At 50.9% G+C, this 17,409-nt stretch overlaps 1 protein-coding gene across 1 annotated transcript in view; it reads right to left on the reverse strand.

Moving 5' to 3' along the window:
* Positions 1-11,706: 11,706 nt before the first annotated feature.
* The window catches only part of OLFML2B (olfactomedin like 2B), a 34,887-nt gene continuing 29,184 nt past the window's right edge, over positions 11,707-17,409 (reverse strand). Inside the window, exons 7-8 of the mRNA XM_080825047.1 lie at positions 13,219-13,395; positions 11,707-12,756 (exon numbers count right to left, since the gene is read on the reverse strand). Coding sequence (XP_080681173.1) covers positions 12,155-12,756; positions 13,219-13,395 — 779 coding nt within the window. The 3' untranslated portion in view covers positions 11,707-12,154. The remainder of the gene's footprint in view (positions 12,757-13,218; positions 13,396-17,409) is intronic.

Genomic DNA, 17,409 nt, shown 5'->3' on the forward strand with positions numbered 1-17,409 from the left:
CTGTCTCAGCTGACTTCCCTTTGTTCTCTCTCTCTCTCACACTCACACACTCACACACACACACACACACACACACACAGAAGAAACCAGCCTGCACCCCCCCACCGAGGTCACACTGCCCACCCCTAAACACAGGAGTGCCGTGCAGTAAACGTTTGAGACACGTTGTTTGCATCTAATGGCTCTGGGAACACTTAAAAAGTAGAGAACTCCCGGGACACCCTGCCACGAGGTTCCTGTAACTGCTGGCTTCCAAGCTACAAGCCCTTCCAGGGGGAAAGCTCTCAGGACAGATGAACCTTGCTTTACACCATAACACATTCCTGAAGAGTCACAGATAATCTACTCATTTCTACTCTGCCTTATTCCAGGAAAACAAAACACACAAGCACAGCAAACACAAAGATGGCAAATTAGAAAAAAGAACTTTAAAAATATAAAATACAAAAAGATGCTCAACATCACTTGGGATCAGGGAAATGCACATCAAAACACCAATGAGCTAGAACCTCACACCTCTCAGAATGCCTAAAACCAACAACACAAGAAACAACAGGTGTCGGTGAGCATGTGGAGAAAGGGGAAACCCTCTTACGCTGCTGGTGGGAATGCAAACTGGTGCAGCCACTCTGGAAAACAGTAGCTCTGAAAAAACAGCTACCTTAAGACCCAGCAATTACACTACTAGGTATTTATCTAAAGAGCACAAAAATACTAAATCAAAGAGACACATGCACTGTCACGTTTATAGCAGCATTATCTACAGTAGCCAAATTATGGAAAGAGCCCAAATGTCCATCGACTGATGAACGGATAAATGCTGTGGTGCGTATATACAGTAGACTAGTACTCCAACATCAAAAAGAATGAAATCTTGACATTTGCATCGACATGGATGGAGCTCAAGTGTACAATGCTAACAGAAATGATCAGTCGGAGAAAGAGAAACACCATATGACTTCATATATGGAGTTTAAGAAACAAAACAAAGGAACAGACTCTTACCTAAAGAAAACAAACTGATGGTGGGGTGGATGGGGGAAAAAAGCGAAGGGATTAAGAGCACACTCATCATGATGAGCAGCGGGTGATGTATGGAAGTGCTGAATCACCATATTGTACACCTGAAACTAACATAACACTGTTAACTATAGAGGAATTAAAATTAAAAAATTCAAAAAATATGAAATAGGGGGGTTGGGTGAGCCTGGTGGTGGGTATTACGGAGGGTACATATTGCATGGAGCACTGGGTGTGGCTCATAAACAATGAATTTTGGAACACTGAAAAGAAATAAAATAAAATGAAAAAGTTAAAAATACATAAATATAAAATAGAACCAGGAGAGGCAAAATCAGCATGGACACCATCAAACAGACAGGCTCGCAATGGGTGAGACACAATGCGCCGTAAACTCTCCAGCAGCTGCACAGAGAAATCTGATTGGTTACCCAAAGTATCATGTATAAACTGAACACTGAGAAACTGAATCACAGTTCAAATACCTTAGTAGTATTACTATTAAAGAAAACCTTCATAGCGGACTTCTAGTTTCATTTTTTGTTTTTGTTTTTTGTCTGCTCAGCAGCCCTTCTTCAGGGGAAGTGGCCCTTCCTGGCCTCCTGTGATCAGGGTGGGTTGTCACTCACAGAATCCCAGCCTCATTAGGGCGATGGGCTTTAGAGCCGATCGTACACATCAGACCCTCTCTTGGAAATCTGCATCCGGAATGGAGACACCTGGGGACTGCAGGTGGTTAAAGCAGAGTCTGCTGTGAGGCTATGCAGAAGACAACTCACCTCACGACATTGGGCTACCTGGGGCCCCAGGCCTGACCTTGTTCTGTTCTTCCCATGTCTTGATCTTCCAGACTTTCCTTGAGTCTACAAACTTCCCAGATTCTTTCCAATAAAATCTTTCTAGCCTAAGCTAACAAAAGTCTATTCTGGGAGAAGGAGGAGCAACGTGGCAGAGTAGGAGACCTAAATATCTTCAGGTCCCAAGAGTTCAGCTAGATAGTTATCAAACCATTCTGAACACCTACAAACTTAACAGGAGATAGAGAGGAAGAGCAGCAATTCTAGGAACAGACAATCGACTGCTTTCCAGAAGGTCTCTTCTGATTTGGTTAGTGTGTATTTTTCTGGGGTCATTGCTACCCTTCTAGTGTTTTGTTCTCTCATTCACCTATTCTTATCTGGATAAAATGACAAGACAGAAAAACTCACTACAAAAAAAAGAACAAGAGGCAGTACCAACAGCTAGGGACCTAATCAATATGGACATTAGTAATATGTTAGAACTAGAGTTCAGAATGACGAGGCTGAAGGTGCTAGCTGGGCTTCAAAAAACCATGGAAGATACTAGAGAATCCCGTTCTGGGGAAATAAAATCCCTTTCTGGAGAAATAAAACAACTACAATCTAACCAAGTTGAAATAAAAAAGCTATTAATGAGGTGCAATAAAAAATGGAGGCTCTTACTGCTAGGATAAATGAGGCAGAAGAGAGAATTAGTGATATAGAAGAACAAATGATGGAGAATAAAGAAGCTGAGCAAGAGAGACAAACAACTACTGAACCACAAGGGGAGAATTTGAGAGATAAGTTGTACCATAAGACAATACAATATTAGAATAAATGGGATCCCAGAAGAAGAAGAGAGACAGGGGCAGAAGGTATACTGGAGCAAATTATAGCAGAGATTTTCCCTAATTTGGCGAAGGGAACAAGCATTAAAATCCAGGAGGCACAGAGAACCCCCCTCAAAATCAATACAAATAGGTCCACACCTCATCATCTAATAGTAAAACTTGTAAGTCTCAGTGACAAAGAGAAAAATCCTGAAAGCAGCTCAGGACAAGAGATCTGTAACATACAACCGTAGAAATATTAGATTGGCAGCAGACCTATCCACAGAGACCTGGCAGGCCAGAAAGAACCAGCATGATATATTCAGAGCACTAAATGAGAAAAATATGCAGCCAAGAATACTATATCCAGCTAGGCTATCACTGAAAATAGAAGGAGAGATAAAAAGCTTCCAGGACAAACAAAAACTAAAAGAATTTGAAAACACCAAACCAGCCCTCCAGGAAATATTGAAAAGAGTCCTTTAAGCAAAGAGAGCGCATAAAAGTAAAAGACCAGAAAGGAGCAGAGACAATATACAGTAACAGTCACCTTACAGGCAATACAATGGCATATCTTCCAATAAATTCATATCTTTCAATAGTTACCCTGAATGTAAATGGGCTAAACGCCCCAGTCAAAAGACACAGGGTATCAGAATGGATAAAAAACAAGATCCATCGGTATGCTGTCTACAAGAAACTCATTTTAGACCCAAAGACACCTCCAGATTTAAAGTGAGGGGGTGGAAAACAATTTATCATGCTAAAGGGCATCGAAAGAAAGCTGGGGTAGCAATCCATATATCAAATAAATTAGATTTTAACCAAAGACTATGATAAGAGATGAGGAAGGACACTATATCATACTTAAAGGGTCTGTCCAACAAGAGATCTAAGAATTTTAAATATCTATGCTCCCAACATGAGAGCAGCCAATTATATAAATCAACTAATAACAAAATCAAAGAAACACACCAACAATAATACAATAAAAGTAGGGGACTTTAACACCCCCCTCACTGAAATGGACAGATTATCTAAGCAAAAGATCAACAAGGAAATAAAGGCTTTAAATGACACACTGGATGACAGATGGACATCACAGATATATTCACAACATTCCATCCCAAAGCAACAGAATACATATTCTTCTCGAGCACACATGGAACATTTTCCAGAATAGATCACATCCTGAGTCACATATCAGATCTCAACCAGTATCAAAAGATTGGAGTCATTCCCTGCATATTTTCAGACCACAATGCTTTGAAACTGGAACTAAATCACAAGAGGAAAGTAGGAAAGAACTCAAATACATGGAGGCTAAAGAGCACCCTACAAAAGAATGAATGGGTCAACCAGGAAATTAAAGAAGAATTTTAAAAAATTCCTGGAAACACATGAAGATGAAAACACAACTGTTCAAAATCTTTGGGATACAGCAAAGATGGTCCTGAGGGGACAGTTTACAGCAATACAAGACTTTCTCAAGAAACAAGAAAGTCCTCAATTATACAACCTAACCCTACACCTAAAGGAGCTGGAGAAAGAACAGCAAAGAAAGCCTAAACCCAGCAGGACAAGAGAAATAATAAAGATCAGAGCAGAAATCAACGAAATAGAAGCCAAAAGAACAGTAGAACAGATCCACAACACTAGGAGCTGGTTCTTTGAAAGAATTAATAAGATTGATAAACCCCTGACCAGACTTATCAAAAAGAAAAGAGAAAGGACCCAAATTAATAAAATCATGAATGAAAGAGGAGAGATCACAATCAACACCAAGGAAGTACAAACAATTATAAGATCATATCATGAGCAATTATACGCCAGAATATTTGACAATCTGGAAGAAACGGATGCATTCCTAGAGACGTATAAACTACCAAAACTGAACCAGGAAGAAATAGAAAACCTAAACAGACCCATAACCAGTAAGATTGAAGCAGTCTTCAAAAATCTCCCAACAGGAGCCCAGGGCCAGATGGCCTCCCAAGGGAATTCTACCAAACATTTAAAGAAGAATTAGTACCTATTCTCCTGAAACTGTTCCAAAAAATAGGAATGGAAGGAAAATTTCCAAACTCATTTTATGAGGCCAGCATTACCTTGATCCCAAAACCAGACAGTGACCCCATCAAAAAGGAGAATTACAGACCAATATTCCTGATGAACACAGATGTGAAAATTCTCCCCAAAATACTAGCCAATATGATCCAACAGTACATTAAAAGGATTATTCACCATGACCAAGTGTGATTTATTCCTGGGCTGCAAGGTTGGTTCAACATCCGCAAATAAATGTGATAAGACATTAATAACAGAAAGAACAAGAACCATATGATCCTCTCAATAGATGCTGAAAAAACACTTGACAAAGTACAGCATCCTTTCTTGATCAAAACTCTTCACAGTGTAGGCACAGAGGGTACATACCTCAATATCATGAAAGCCATCTATGAAAAACCCGCAGCGAATATCATTCTCAATGGGGAAAAACTGAGAGCTTTTCCCATAAGGTCAGGAACATGGCAGGGATGTCCACTACCACCACTGCTCATCAGCATAGTACTAGAAGTCCTAGCCTAGCAATCAGACAACAAAAAGAAATAAAAGGCATCTGAATCCGCAAAGAGGAAGTCAAACTCTCACTCTTTGCAGATGATATGATACTTTATGTGGAAAACCCCAAGGACTCCATTCCAAAATTTCTAGAACTCATACAGGAATTCAGTAAAGTGTCAGAATTTCAAATCAATGCACAGAAATCAGTTGCATTTCTATATACCAACAGCAAGACAGAAGAAAGAGAAATTAAGGAGTCAGTCCCATTTACAATTGCACCCAAAACCATAAGATACCTAGGAATAAACCTAACCAAAAAGGCAAAGAATATGTACTCAGAAAACTATAAAGTGCTCATGAAAGAAATCGAGGAAGACACAAAGAAATGGAAAAACATTCCGTGCTCATGGATTGGAAGAACAAATATTGTGAAAATATCTATGCTACCCAGAGCAATCTACACATTCAATGCAATCCCTACCAAATACCATCCTTTTTTTTTTTTTTCAAAGAAATGGAACAAATAATCTTAAACTTTATATGGATCAGAAAAGACCCTGAATAGTCAGAGGAATGTTGAAAAAGAAAACCAAAGTTGGTGGCATCATAATTCCAGACTTCAAGCTCTATTACAAAGCTGTAATCATTAAGACAGTATGGTATTGGCACAAAAACAGACACATAGATCAATGGAACAGAATAGAGAGCCCATAAATAGACCCTCAACTCCATGGTCAACTAATCTTCGGCAAAGCAGGAAAGAATATCCAATGGAAAAAAGACAGCCTCTTCAACAAATGGTGTTGGGAAAATTGGACAGCCACATGCAGAAGAATGAAACTGAACCATTTCCTTATACCACACACAAAAATAGACTCAAAATGGATGAAAGACCTCAGTGTGAGACAGGAATCCATCAAAATCCTTGAGCAGAACACAGGCAGCAACTTCTTCCTAGAAACATCACCAAAGGCAAGGGAAGCAAGGGCAAAAATGAAGTATTGGGACTTCATCAAGATCAAAAGCTTTTGCACAGCAAAGGAAACAGTCAACAAAACCAAAGGACAACTGACAAAATGGGAGAAGATATTCACAAATGACATCTCAGATAAAGGGCTAGTATCCAAAATCTATAAAGAACTTATCAAACTCAACACTCAAACAACAAATAATCCAATCAAGAAATGGGCAGAAGACATGAACAGACATTTCTGCAAAGAAGACATCCAAATGGCCAACAGACACATGAAAAAGTGTTCCACATCACTTGGCGTCAGGGAAATACAAATCAAAACCATAATGAGATACCACCTCACGCCAGTCAGAATGGCTAAAATTAACAAGTCAGGAAATGACAGATGTTGGCGAGGGAATGGAGAAAGGGGAACCCTCCGCCACTCTTGGTGGGAGTGCAAGCTGGTGCAACCACTCAAACAGTGTGGAGGTTCTTCAAAAAGTTGAAAATAGAGCTACCCTATGACCCAGTAATTGCACTACTGTGTATTTACCCTAAAGATACAAATGTAATGATCCGAAGGGGCACGTGCACACAAATGTTTATAGCAACAATGTCCACAACAGAGAAACTATGGAAAGAGCCCAAATGTCCATCAACATTTGGATGGACAGACGAATGGATAAAGAAGATGTGGTATATATATACAATGGAATACTACGCAGCCATCAAAAACCGGAATCTTGCCATTTGCAATGACGTGGACGGAACTAGAAGGTATTATGCTAAGTGAAATAAGTCAATCAGAGAAAGAAAAATATCATATGATCTCTCTGATATGAGGAATTTTAGAGGCAGGGCAGGGGGCGATGAGGGGTAGGCAGGGAAAAAAAATGAAACAAGATGGGATCGGGAGGAAGACAAAGCATAAGAGACTCTCGACCTCACAAAACAAACTGAGGCTTGCTGGTGGGGGCGGTGGTGGAATAGGGTGGCTTGGTTATGGACATTGGGGAGCGTATGTGCTATGGCGAGTGATGTGGAATGTGTAAGCCTGATGATTCACATACCTGTACCCCTGGGGCAAATAATACATTATATGTTAATAAAAAATGTATATCAAAAAATCCAATGAAGCAAATATAATGCAATATAGATGATTATTATATCTTGGTGATAGGGGTTTTGTATACTTTTCTATTTTTCTTATGAGTGCAAGTTTGTACATAAAAACTGAGTGCCTATGATTTAACTTGTGCTTTAGATATTATTTCGTTAAGTCCCCAAACATCCATATAAGACAGATCCATTACTGAGGGTACTGAGTTCAGTGTTTTGTGCAGGATCCCACAGCCAGAACAGGGCTGACCCAGGGTGTGTCCACAAGCACCCACCTCCCATCATGCCGCTTGCAGAAGGATAGTATCTTGGGGGGGGGGGCGCTCAAGCTATATACCAGGGGACCAGGGGACCAGGGGACCATCAAGGGAAGTCCAAAAGAGGAGCTGGGCAGAGGAGTCAAGATAAGGACTTCGGCTTTGGACAGCAATAACAGCTGTATTTCTCACTTTTCCTTACATTGCCTTCCCTGAACCTCCTGTGAACCTACTCGTTTTGTAGGCAGAATGTGCTTTTTAAAGATATACTTGTTTTATTTTTTAGAGAGAGAGAGATACAGACAGAGCACAGTAGGGAGGGGCAGAAGGAGATAGAGAATCTCAAGCAGACTCTGAACTGAGCGCAGAGCCCACCACGGGGCTCAATTTCACGACCCTGAATTCACAACCTGAGCTATAACCAAGAGTCCGACGTTTAACGGACCACCAAGACTGCCCCACCCAGGTACCCCAGAGTGTGCTCCTTTTTGCAGAGGACAGCCAGATGCAGAGAGGCTGATCCAGGGCATGTGAACGCCAAGTGGGGGAGCCAGGACTCATTCCAGGCCCTGGAGACAGTTTCCTCCAGCAGACACCCAGCTTCCCTGGGTGGTAGCAGGTGGGAAGAAGGCATACATGCATCACCCAGCTGTGCCCAGATGCATGCTGGCGTAAGAGATGGCGGCAGCTAGGGCGCCTCCGCAAACTGCTGGGTTGGTTGCAGGTGCTTCCACCAGCCTCCCCGAGTGCCCAGGGTACCTGGGCCAACTCAGGTGGGCAAGGCCACCTCAGTTCCTATCCTTTCCTGTCGGCCTCTGGAGGTCTTCGGGTTGAGCCCCTCGCTGTCTTCTGCCTAAATGTGCCCTCAGCACACAGACTTTCTCTGAGTTGCCCACATAAAAAGCCATCCTGTTTTTCTCCATACATTTTTCCTGCTTGCTATTATTCCTACCTGTCACATTACACATAACTGCATTTCTTTCTCCTCCTGCTCTGCAATCTAAGCCCTGTGAGGTCAGGACTTAGCCCTGGTCACTCAGGACCCCCAGGGGAGGCTCCATGAATGTTTGTTCAATAAATAAACGTACACGTGAGTAAACGAATGTAAAAAGAAGGAGGTTAGTCATTTCTTTTCTCTACTTCTGAAAATTAAGCTGTTGAAAAATACTATAGAAGGAGAAAGAAAAAAAAAAAAGTATACCTGACTCTTGACAACACAGGTTTGAACTGAGCAGGAACACTTCGTGTGTAGTTTTTCAATAGATACAGGACCATTAACGAATTTTCCTTAGGAATTTCTCACCATATCCTTTTCTCTAGCATACTTTATGGTAAAAATAACGGCTATAACACATACAGCACACCAAGTATGTGTTAATCAACTGTGTCATCAGTAAGGTTTCTGGTCAAGGGCAGGTTAATAACAGCTAAGTTTTGGGGGGAGTCAGAAGTTACACGTGGATTCTCAGGCACCTGGGTGGCTCAGTCGGTTAAGTGCCTACCTTTGGTTCAGGTCGTGATCTCACAGTGCTGGATCGAGTCCCACATCCGCCTCTGTTCAGCGGGGAGCCTGCTTTTCCCTCTCCCTCTGCCCCTCCCCCCTACTTGTGCTCTCACTGGCTTTCTCGGTCTCTCAAATGAATACATAGAAAAAAAAAAAAAAACCCGAAACCAAAAAACCCTCATAGGGGGGTGGCGACCCTGAGCCCCGCGCTGGAAGTCTATCTTCCCATCCCTGGAGCACTTACAATGCCCTAGGTCAGGGGAGGGTGGCGGAGCTCAGGAGAGACTCAGACAAGCCTGCAAGCGCTAAGATCCCTGCGTTTACAGGAAAGGGGAAGACCCGGGAAGGCCTGAACTTACGGGCCGCCCCTGTGCCTCTGCAGCCCTCTGAGAAACTCCCTGTGGGATTCCTGGGACCGCTCACCTGTGCTCGGGGAAGCCGCTTCCCACCACCCGGCTTCAGGCCTGCGGTCACCTCCGCTTCCTCCTTCCAGCCCGTGGGAGTCACGCGGGGACAGCTCGTCACCTGCCCGGGGCGGGCAGTTCGCTCGCACACAGGAGCTGCCGCTGGCGGGCCCTGGCGGGAGGGCGGCCGGGACAGGGCGCCCCGCGGGGCGGCCCGCGGAGGGCTCTGGGAAGCCTGCAGCAGGAGAACGGACGCCCAGGTGCCCGGCCAGGCCAGTTTCCAGGTAGGAGCCTGACCCCAGAGTCACGGACCGGGCGAGGAGCTGCCCTTCCGACGGCTGAGCGCCCGCGTCCGGGGCCCCGGCTCCCGTCCCCGTCCGTCGGGGCGGCTGCTCCCCGGGCTTCGCCTCCATCCGGGGCCCCGGCTCCAGACACGGGCCGTCGGGGCGGCTGCTCCTGGGCTCTGGCGGAACCACGGCCGGGCCCCGCCTCTGCCGCCCCCACCTTGAGGCTTCTGAGGCCGGCTCCTGGCTTTCCGGGGAAGCCGGCCCGTGTCCCGGCATCCCTGCAAGCTGGGCCCGGACCTCTCAGAACCGGTCCCGTCGCCTCGCAGCGGGGCCCTGGGCGCGGCGGCCGCACTTCCGGCTGCCCCTGACCGCTTGCTCGAGGCCGGTCCGCGAGGGCCGCCCTGAACCGGAAGCCGGAAGTCGGAGGCCTTTCTGGGCGCCGCGGGGCAGCGCGCTCTCGGGTTAGCCCGGAGACCTCCAGAGTGAGCCGTCTGGGAGGCCCTGGCACAGGCGGCAGCGGGCAGACAGCTGGCGCTGGCCTCCGGGGCCCCCGGCCGCGAGGTCACCAGGGGCGGGTGGTGGGACCAGTCCTGGTCCGCGACGCTGGCCACAGGCAGCGGGAGATCCGTGAACATTTCCCGGAGACCCACGTTCCCACCAGCGACTCCCTCGGGGCTCGTCCCCTGCCCTCCCAGCGGCCCTACCCGGGGGACTTGAGTCTTGGTCCCGGTTTCCAACCCAGGGCCTGACAAGAACACCCGTTCCCTCCTCTGGCCGAGCAGGGCCTCAAGACACGGGCACCGTCTGGATCTTTCTGAGCCCTGGACGCATCACCCCTCTCCCTCCAACGCTCCCGCTTCCGCCAAACCTGACGGGCACTTGCACTTGCTGCGGAAACTGTGACCCAACAGCCCCGGGACAGAGTGAGGTCGTTTGGGTATTTGTTATCTGAGCCCTAAGTGGTGGATGCGGAGAGCTGGGAGGGGGTGGGACGCCCCCGCCTTGAGGGAGGTTGTAGGCAGCAGGGGGATGGACACGGGAGCACGTGTGTATGTGTGCGTGCGCGTGTGTGCGTGTGTGGAGGGGGCGCCTGAGGTCTGCGCAGAAGGAATGGCCCGGCAGCTGCTCCTTAAACAATGGGGGGGGGGCGGTGGGGACAGCGCGGTGACATGCTGATGCACTGGCCTTCCTACTTCATGCTGGGAGCCGGCCCTCCTCCCACACACTCCGGAGTCACTTGTTTAGGCTTTTCCCGATTTTCTGTCTCCTGGTCCATGTCCTCTGTAGGAAAGGGGAGGCCCATGGGCTCAGCCATGCTTGGGGAGGGGTGAAGGCCTCACCCCACCACACCTCCCTCCGGTGCTGGTTTCAGAGCCAGGCCCCTCTCCTGGAGAGGAAGGTGGGCAGGGAAGCCTGGGGAATGTTCATGACAAGCATGAGGAGGGAGACAGACTGACCCTGAACTTCTTCAGCAGTGCAGGTCACCCTCACTCAGCCTCCTGTTTTGTTTTGTTTTTAAAGATTTTATTTATTTGAGAGAAAGTGTGAGAGAGAGCATGAGAAGGGAGGAGGGGTAGGGGCAGATGGAGAAGCAGACTCCCCGCTTAGCAGGGAGCCTGAAGTGGGGCTCCATCCCAAGGACCAGGACACCATGACCTGAGCTAAAGGCAGACGCTTCACAGACTGAGCCATCCCGGTGCCCTGAGCCTCCTTTCAAGAGTGTCTACCATCCCCCATGCAAGGGCTAAGGAATGAACAGCTTCCCACCTCTTGGGCAAAATGACCAGAAAAAGAGCAGAGAAAGGAAGCTGGTGTGCCGGTGGAAGAGAAATGCGCCGAAGCACACACAGGGTCAGCGGGGTGCAGGGCCCCCCCCAGCAGGGGAGTGGGCTCCAGGTGGACCGAGACTCCTGGGGGGTTGGGGAGCAGGATCAGCCCTGCCCCACACAACCATGCTGAACAAAAACACATTCGAGGGTGGTTTTACATTTTTTCTTTATTAAAAAAAAGCATTTTTCTGGGTTTTTAAAACTTCTCCAAAACATAAAAATTTTCCCGCCCCTTAACACTTCGTTCTTGCCTCCTTCACTCCTGCTCCTGGTGCCTGCAAGACCCAGATGGAGAACTCTTTTCCGCTGCTAAGATCTGGGAGCGGGAGAGGTTGAGGGCTTGAAGGAAGGTGGTTACTGGTCAAAGGAGAAGTCCATTTGCACAAAAATATAAACCGTGGAGGATGAGACCAGCACATACGTGTATGGATTGATCTACAATCCACTTAAAAAAAATAGACCCAAACTGTCCTTTTACAGTTGTAATATTATACAAAATAATATATATTTTTTAAACAACACATACGCATCCACACACACACTCACACATGCACACAAGGTGCCGGGAGCCCCTCTGCACTTCTGCACGCGGGGCCAGGGTGTCAGTAGGCGAAGATGACGTGGTAGGTGACCTGGTGGCCATTGTCCCAGGCGTAGAGCAGGCGGTCCTTGGGGTTGTAGTCTATCTGGGTGGTGTAGGAGTACTCGTTCTCGAACAGCAGCCGCGGGACGATCTGCGTGTTGGTGTGGGTGTCGAAGGCGTAGGAGATGTTGGCGTTGCGCTGGTTGTAGCTGTCCACGGCGTACAGCACCCCGCAGATGACGAAGCAGTTGCCGTAGAAGTTGCGCCGCAGCCCCGTGCGCCACGTGGTCTCCTTCTGCGTGCTCAGGTCCACGGCGTTGAGCTTGCTCAGCACGATCACCTCCTGGCTGAAGCCCTCGTCGTCCAGGGCCGGGTAGATGAGCCACAGGCCGTTCTCGTCCACAGCGAAGTCCACGTCTGAGTGGCCCTGCCACCGCCAGGGGGTGGCCTCCTCGTAGGCCACGTCGTGGAGCATGGCCCAGGCGGCCACGAAGCGCTGCTTCAGGTCATACTTGATGATGTTACGGGTGAAGGCGCGGTTGTAGTAGAAGGCCCCGTTGTACACCACGTGGCCGGTGCCGATCCAGCTGTACGGGAGCTTGTAGGAATTGCTCCAGCGGCCTGCGCGCGAGGGCGGGGCTTCAGGATGGGGGCGGCGGGGGCGGCCGCAGGGGGCGGGGCAGCCGGTGGCCCAGGGGGCGCAGCCCTGGGGCTGTCTCAGCGCGCCCAGTTTCTAGTTTTGTGCGGCAAGCGGCTTCACACTGCTGAGCCTCCGCACGCTCATCCCGCACCCGGAGGAACTGTTCCCACTCCCAGGCCCAGGCGCTCACCCCCTGGGGCCCGGCTCTAGGAAGGGGGCTATCTCACTAGGCTACGCGCCCACCCCAGCCCTGGACCCCAGGAGCCAAACGCAGACAATGTGGGGCATGGAAGGGGGACCCCCGCCACCAGGATGGTCCTTTCACCATCGGAAGACGGCGTCCCGCTTCTGGACCGCAGGCGCCTCCCAAAGCGATCTGGCTGTGATGAGGACAGGGGCCGCCGGGACGGGAGGAAACCCCGAGGGGGGCCGACGGCGCCTACCTTGTTTGAAGTTCTCCAGGTTCCGGAACTCTACCAGGGTGTTGCCGTAGTAATAGTTGGTGACGTAGATCCGCTCATCCTTGGCCAGGGGGTCCTTCATCCAGGCCCCCTCATTCCGCCCGTATGTGTTCTGGGTGGTCGGCCCCGTGATCGTGGACAGGGTGTCTTTGCACCTTCCTGACAGAGAGGGGGAGGCAGGGTTGGGATGAAGGAAGACCTGAAGTCCCAAAACCTGTGCCCTGCCTCCCCCCCCACCCCGCTGGGCTCTGTGGCCCTTGGGGGGCTTCTGACCCACGCCTGGACACCTCAGCATCATCCACTTGCCACGCCCCCACCATCAGTCCTACAGGCCACTCCTACAAAGCCCCCTGCTGCCACCGTCCTCTGACTTCTCAATCCTACATACTCATCCCTCCAGGATCTAAGCTCCCATGTTCTTTCCTGACACCCCACCCTCCTCTGGAAAACCAGTCTTCATGTTCCATTTGTTCCCCTAGTGCTGTGAGTGAGCCTCTCCCAAGATGTCCTCTACCTGCTCAAGGAGGCTCTGTTCCCACCCCGCCGCCTTGGCTACCCCCACCCAAGCACAGAGGGAGCGGGGCTGGGACTTTCCTCTTTGTCCTCCATCCTGGGGAAACAGCGTCCGGATGAATGCGTGCCAGGTCGGGAAGCGTGAGCAGAGCTGAGGGCCGGGGCCACACGTGACCCAGGAACACGGAGCTCCACCAGCCGCTGAGCTGCCACCGGCTGGGTCCTAGAGAGCTGTCCTCAAGCCTGTGCTCCTGTCACTACTGTGGGCAAGGTGCCAGGGTCCCCTTCTGGGGACCGGGAGGAGCAGGGGCCAAGCTCCGTGTAAGCAGCTTGCTGTGGCTCTATGAGCCCCTTCTCAGCCCAGTCTGCCTTCGTGGGACAGGAGCTCAGTCATACACTCTCAGGGGCTCTTTGGGGTGACCTAGTGCCCAGAAGGGACCCTCAAAAGCCACCAGCACTCTGCTGAGTTCTAGACCAAGTAGAAAGCCTAGAATGCCTAATACACAGTGTTACTATTGAGTACGGCCCTCACAGACACTGAAATTGTGTGTGACCACCGAGGACACGTGCTCTTTCTGTCCCCGCACTGTGGGCTACAGAGGAGGCGGGAAGGTGAACCCCGCCCTCACACTGCCCCTGACAATGTGCTCTCACCAGCAGATCACCCTCACCTGCCATCAAACTGGCAGCCAGATGGGTGACAGTGGCAAGAGTTACTGGTCCCTGATGTTCACATGGACAAAACACAAAGGCCTCCAGTTCGGATTCGGGGCTCTCTCAATTCCAGGCCACCCTCATTTCCCAACTGTTCCAGTCTGTTCCATCCATCCTACTGCCCCATTCGTGGTCTGAGGAAGGAGCTCAAGCTGGCAGGACAGGGCAGGCACCGTGCCCTTGGCGCCGGGCCTGGGGCAGCAGGCGGCTGGAGGTTGGGGTGTACACTGTTTCCCAGGCAGCCCCCGCAGTGGGGTGCAGTTGGCAGGTTCGGGCAGTTCTGTGTGGGGTTCATTAGGTCCTGATCTGACGGCCTGGGGAGGGAGGGATCCAGTCTCCACAAGACAAACAACAGAACTGAGCAGCCAAAGCCTCATTCCCCCACAACTGAGCTCATCTGTTCAAGACAATAAAAGAGAAAGCTCTAGCTGGCCCAGGCAGCTACGGTCTGCTGGGAAATTGCTCCTTCCCTGGCACTGAGCGGGGGCCGTGCTTCCCGTGCCTGGAGGTAAGCCCTGGTGTGGCATCCCCAGGGAGGAGCATTTCCACGTGCCCCCTGCCCCTGGCACAGCCCAGCGAGGGCACGGACTCCCTGTCTCCCTCACCCACTCCCCAGAGCTCCGCAGATGGGAGGCAAGGGGTTTCCATCAGGGGCTGCCACGACTATGCCACCTCCCGGACCAGACTCAGAAACCGCAGATGAGCTCCTGCAAGCCAGGACTCATCTGAGTTTTGAAGTACTAGGGTGCCCTGGGAAGCCCCCTAAATCCCTACACAGTCCTGTCTCAGCCCTGAGGCTCTGTAGTAGCAGGGTCCTGCTTGGGGGGGCTCCAGAATCTGTCCCGGGTTTGGAGCCAGAGGCCCGGCCTGGGTCTTGGCCCTGCTACCAACTCCGAAGTCTGTATTGCCTCCAAAATGTCAGAGCTTTACCTTCTGCTGTGGGAAAACGAGCATTACGATATGCCACACCTACTTCACGAGGGCTTGGAGAATCCACTCTGAGGACAGAAGGGCAGGCCAAGTCATGGCCCCAGAGATTTCCAGGTCCTAACCCCTGGAACCTGTGGATGTGACCTAATATGGCAAAAGGGACCATGCTGATGTGATTGAAGTGGGCGATCTGGAGATGGGGGGAGATCCTGGATTATCCAGGTGAGTCCTCAGTGCTCTGGCAAGTAGCCTCCTACTAGGGAGGCAGAGAGAGATGTGGCTGCAAGCCAAGGAGCACTGGCAGCCGCCGAAAGCTGAGAAAGGCAAGATAAGGATTCTCTCTTGGAGCCTCGGGGAGGAATCGGCCCTCTGACACCTTGATTTTAGCCCCTCTAAGACTTATTTCAGACTTCTCGCCTCTAGACCCAGCAGAAAATCCATTCCTGTTGTTTAAGCCACTAAGTTTGTGGTAATTTGTTACAGGAGGCCAAGGACACTGGGACAGATAGAGTCAGTGAGCTCTGGAGTCGGGCGTCCTTATTTCTTGGGTTGGGGTGAGTCCCAGCTGGTGGGCACCCAAGACCTGGGGGCACATCTCTGCAGGCCCAGAGACAGAGCGATGCTGACCCACATGCAGACCCTTGTACATAGGTTCAAGGTCAGTAAGCCATGAGGCCCGGACCCATTATCACGGTCCGAGGGTCAGAGCCGTTCAGACGCACCTGCCCTTGGAAGCCAACCGTCAGCCATGCAGAGAAGACACTGCGTGGTAATGCTCATCAGGGACGAGGAGAGAAGGTGGGGGGCGGTTGACAGGGGCCACAGAGAAGACAGCGCTATCTGTGACTCACCCTGGAAGTGTTCCCACACTCGGTGACAGTGACCAAGTACAAAGCACTCTCTAGGCATCGGCCCCTCTCGTCGTCGGTAGTCCTGGGAGCCAGGGGCTCCCAACACAGGGTCCCAGGGTCTGAAAAGAAGGTGCTCTTCCCCTCAGCACTTAAACCTGCCCACACCTCGCCATCTTAAAGGGGAAATCTGCCGGAGAGGTTCCCCTGCACCCGGGCTCTCAGCTGTGGCCCTTCGCGGGGCAGGCCTGGCCACGGGGACATCGGGGCATCACCCATCACCCCCAGCACCCTGACCCCCCTCCCCACGCCGGGTCCTGCTCGCCAGCAGCCTTCCCTTCCCCGTCACCCTCACAGCTGCCCCTGGAGCCTCCTCTCGCTCGTCCTGCGTCCCCTGGGCAGACTCCACCCTCCCTGAGTGCCTCCATCGGTCCCCCACACGTTTCTCCTGTGTGTCCTCCTGGTTCCTCAGACTTACTGGATGAAAAGCAGAATCCGTGTGCCTCAGTGGACAGCCTGCTGCTGTCCTAGAGCCCGGCCCAGCGCACCAGCCAGGAGCCACCCCAGGAGCCCGGGCCCTCTCTGCGGTCTCCTCCTGCCCCCACACCCACAGGTCGCTGTCTCCTCCCTCTCCTGCCCTTCCTTTTCACCTCTGTGGCTCAGTTCGGACCTCACCGTGTCTTTCCGGGTTCATCTGGCTACCCCGCTCTCCCCTCTGGATCCTCTCTGCCCCTCCTGCCTATCCCGCCCCACAGTCATGAGCTGTGTTCTGGGTAAACCCTTAACAGCCATCGCCAGCCACGGTGCGGAGCCCGTCCACGCTTGCCCTTGCCATCCCCCGCTTCTGATTTCTCGAACTCAGATGGCTTGGGAGGCCAGGCAGGGACTGAAGGGGTGCAGCGGGGAGTGCGGGCCAGTGGGCAGACGCAGAGGCTGCGGTGGGGCGGGAGAGCCGCTGGCCCGGTGGAGAGCTCCGGACTAAAACCAGCCTCGGGACGAGCGCAGCCCTCGGGCTGCCAGCCTGACCTCCCTGGCCGGTCCCCCACTGATGGTCTTCCCAGGGGCCCTCCTGCCACATCACCTGTGCCTTGTTCAGAAAAGGGCACCCTGCGGTAACACCCTGCTGTCCCCATCCTGACATTCTTCATCATTTTACCTGTGACCTCGT

This window comes from Martes martes, assembly GCF_963455335.1.
Source record: "Martes martes genome assembly, chromosome: 15".
In the NCBI taxonomy this organism is placed as follows: Eukaryota; Metazoa; Chordata; class Mammalia; order Carnivora; family Mustelidae; genus Martes; species Martes martes.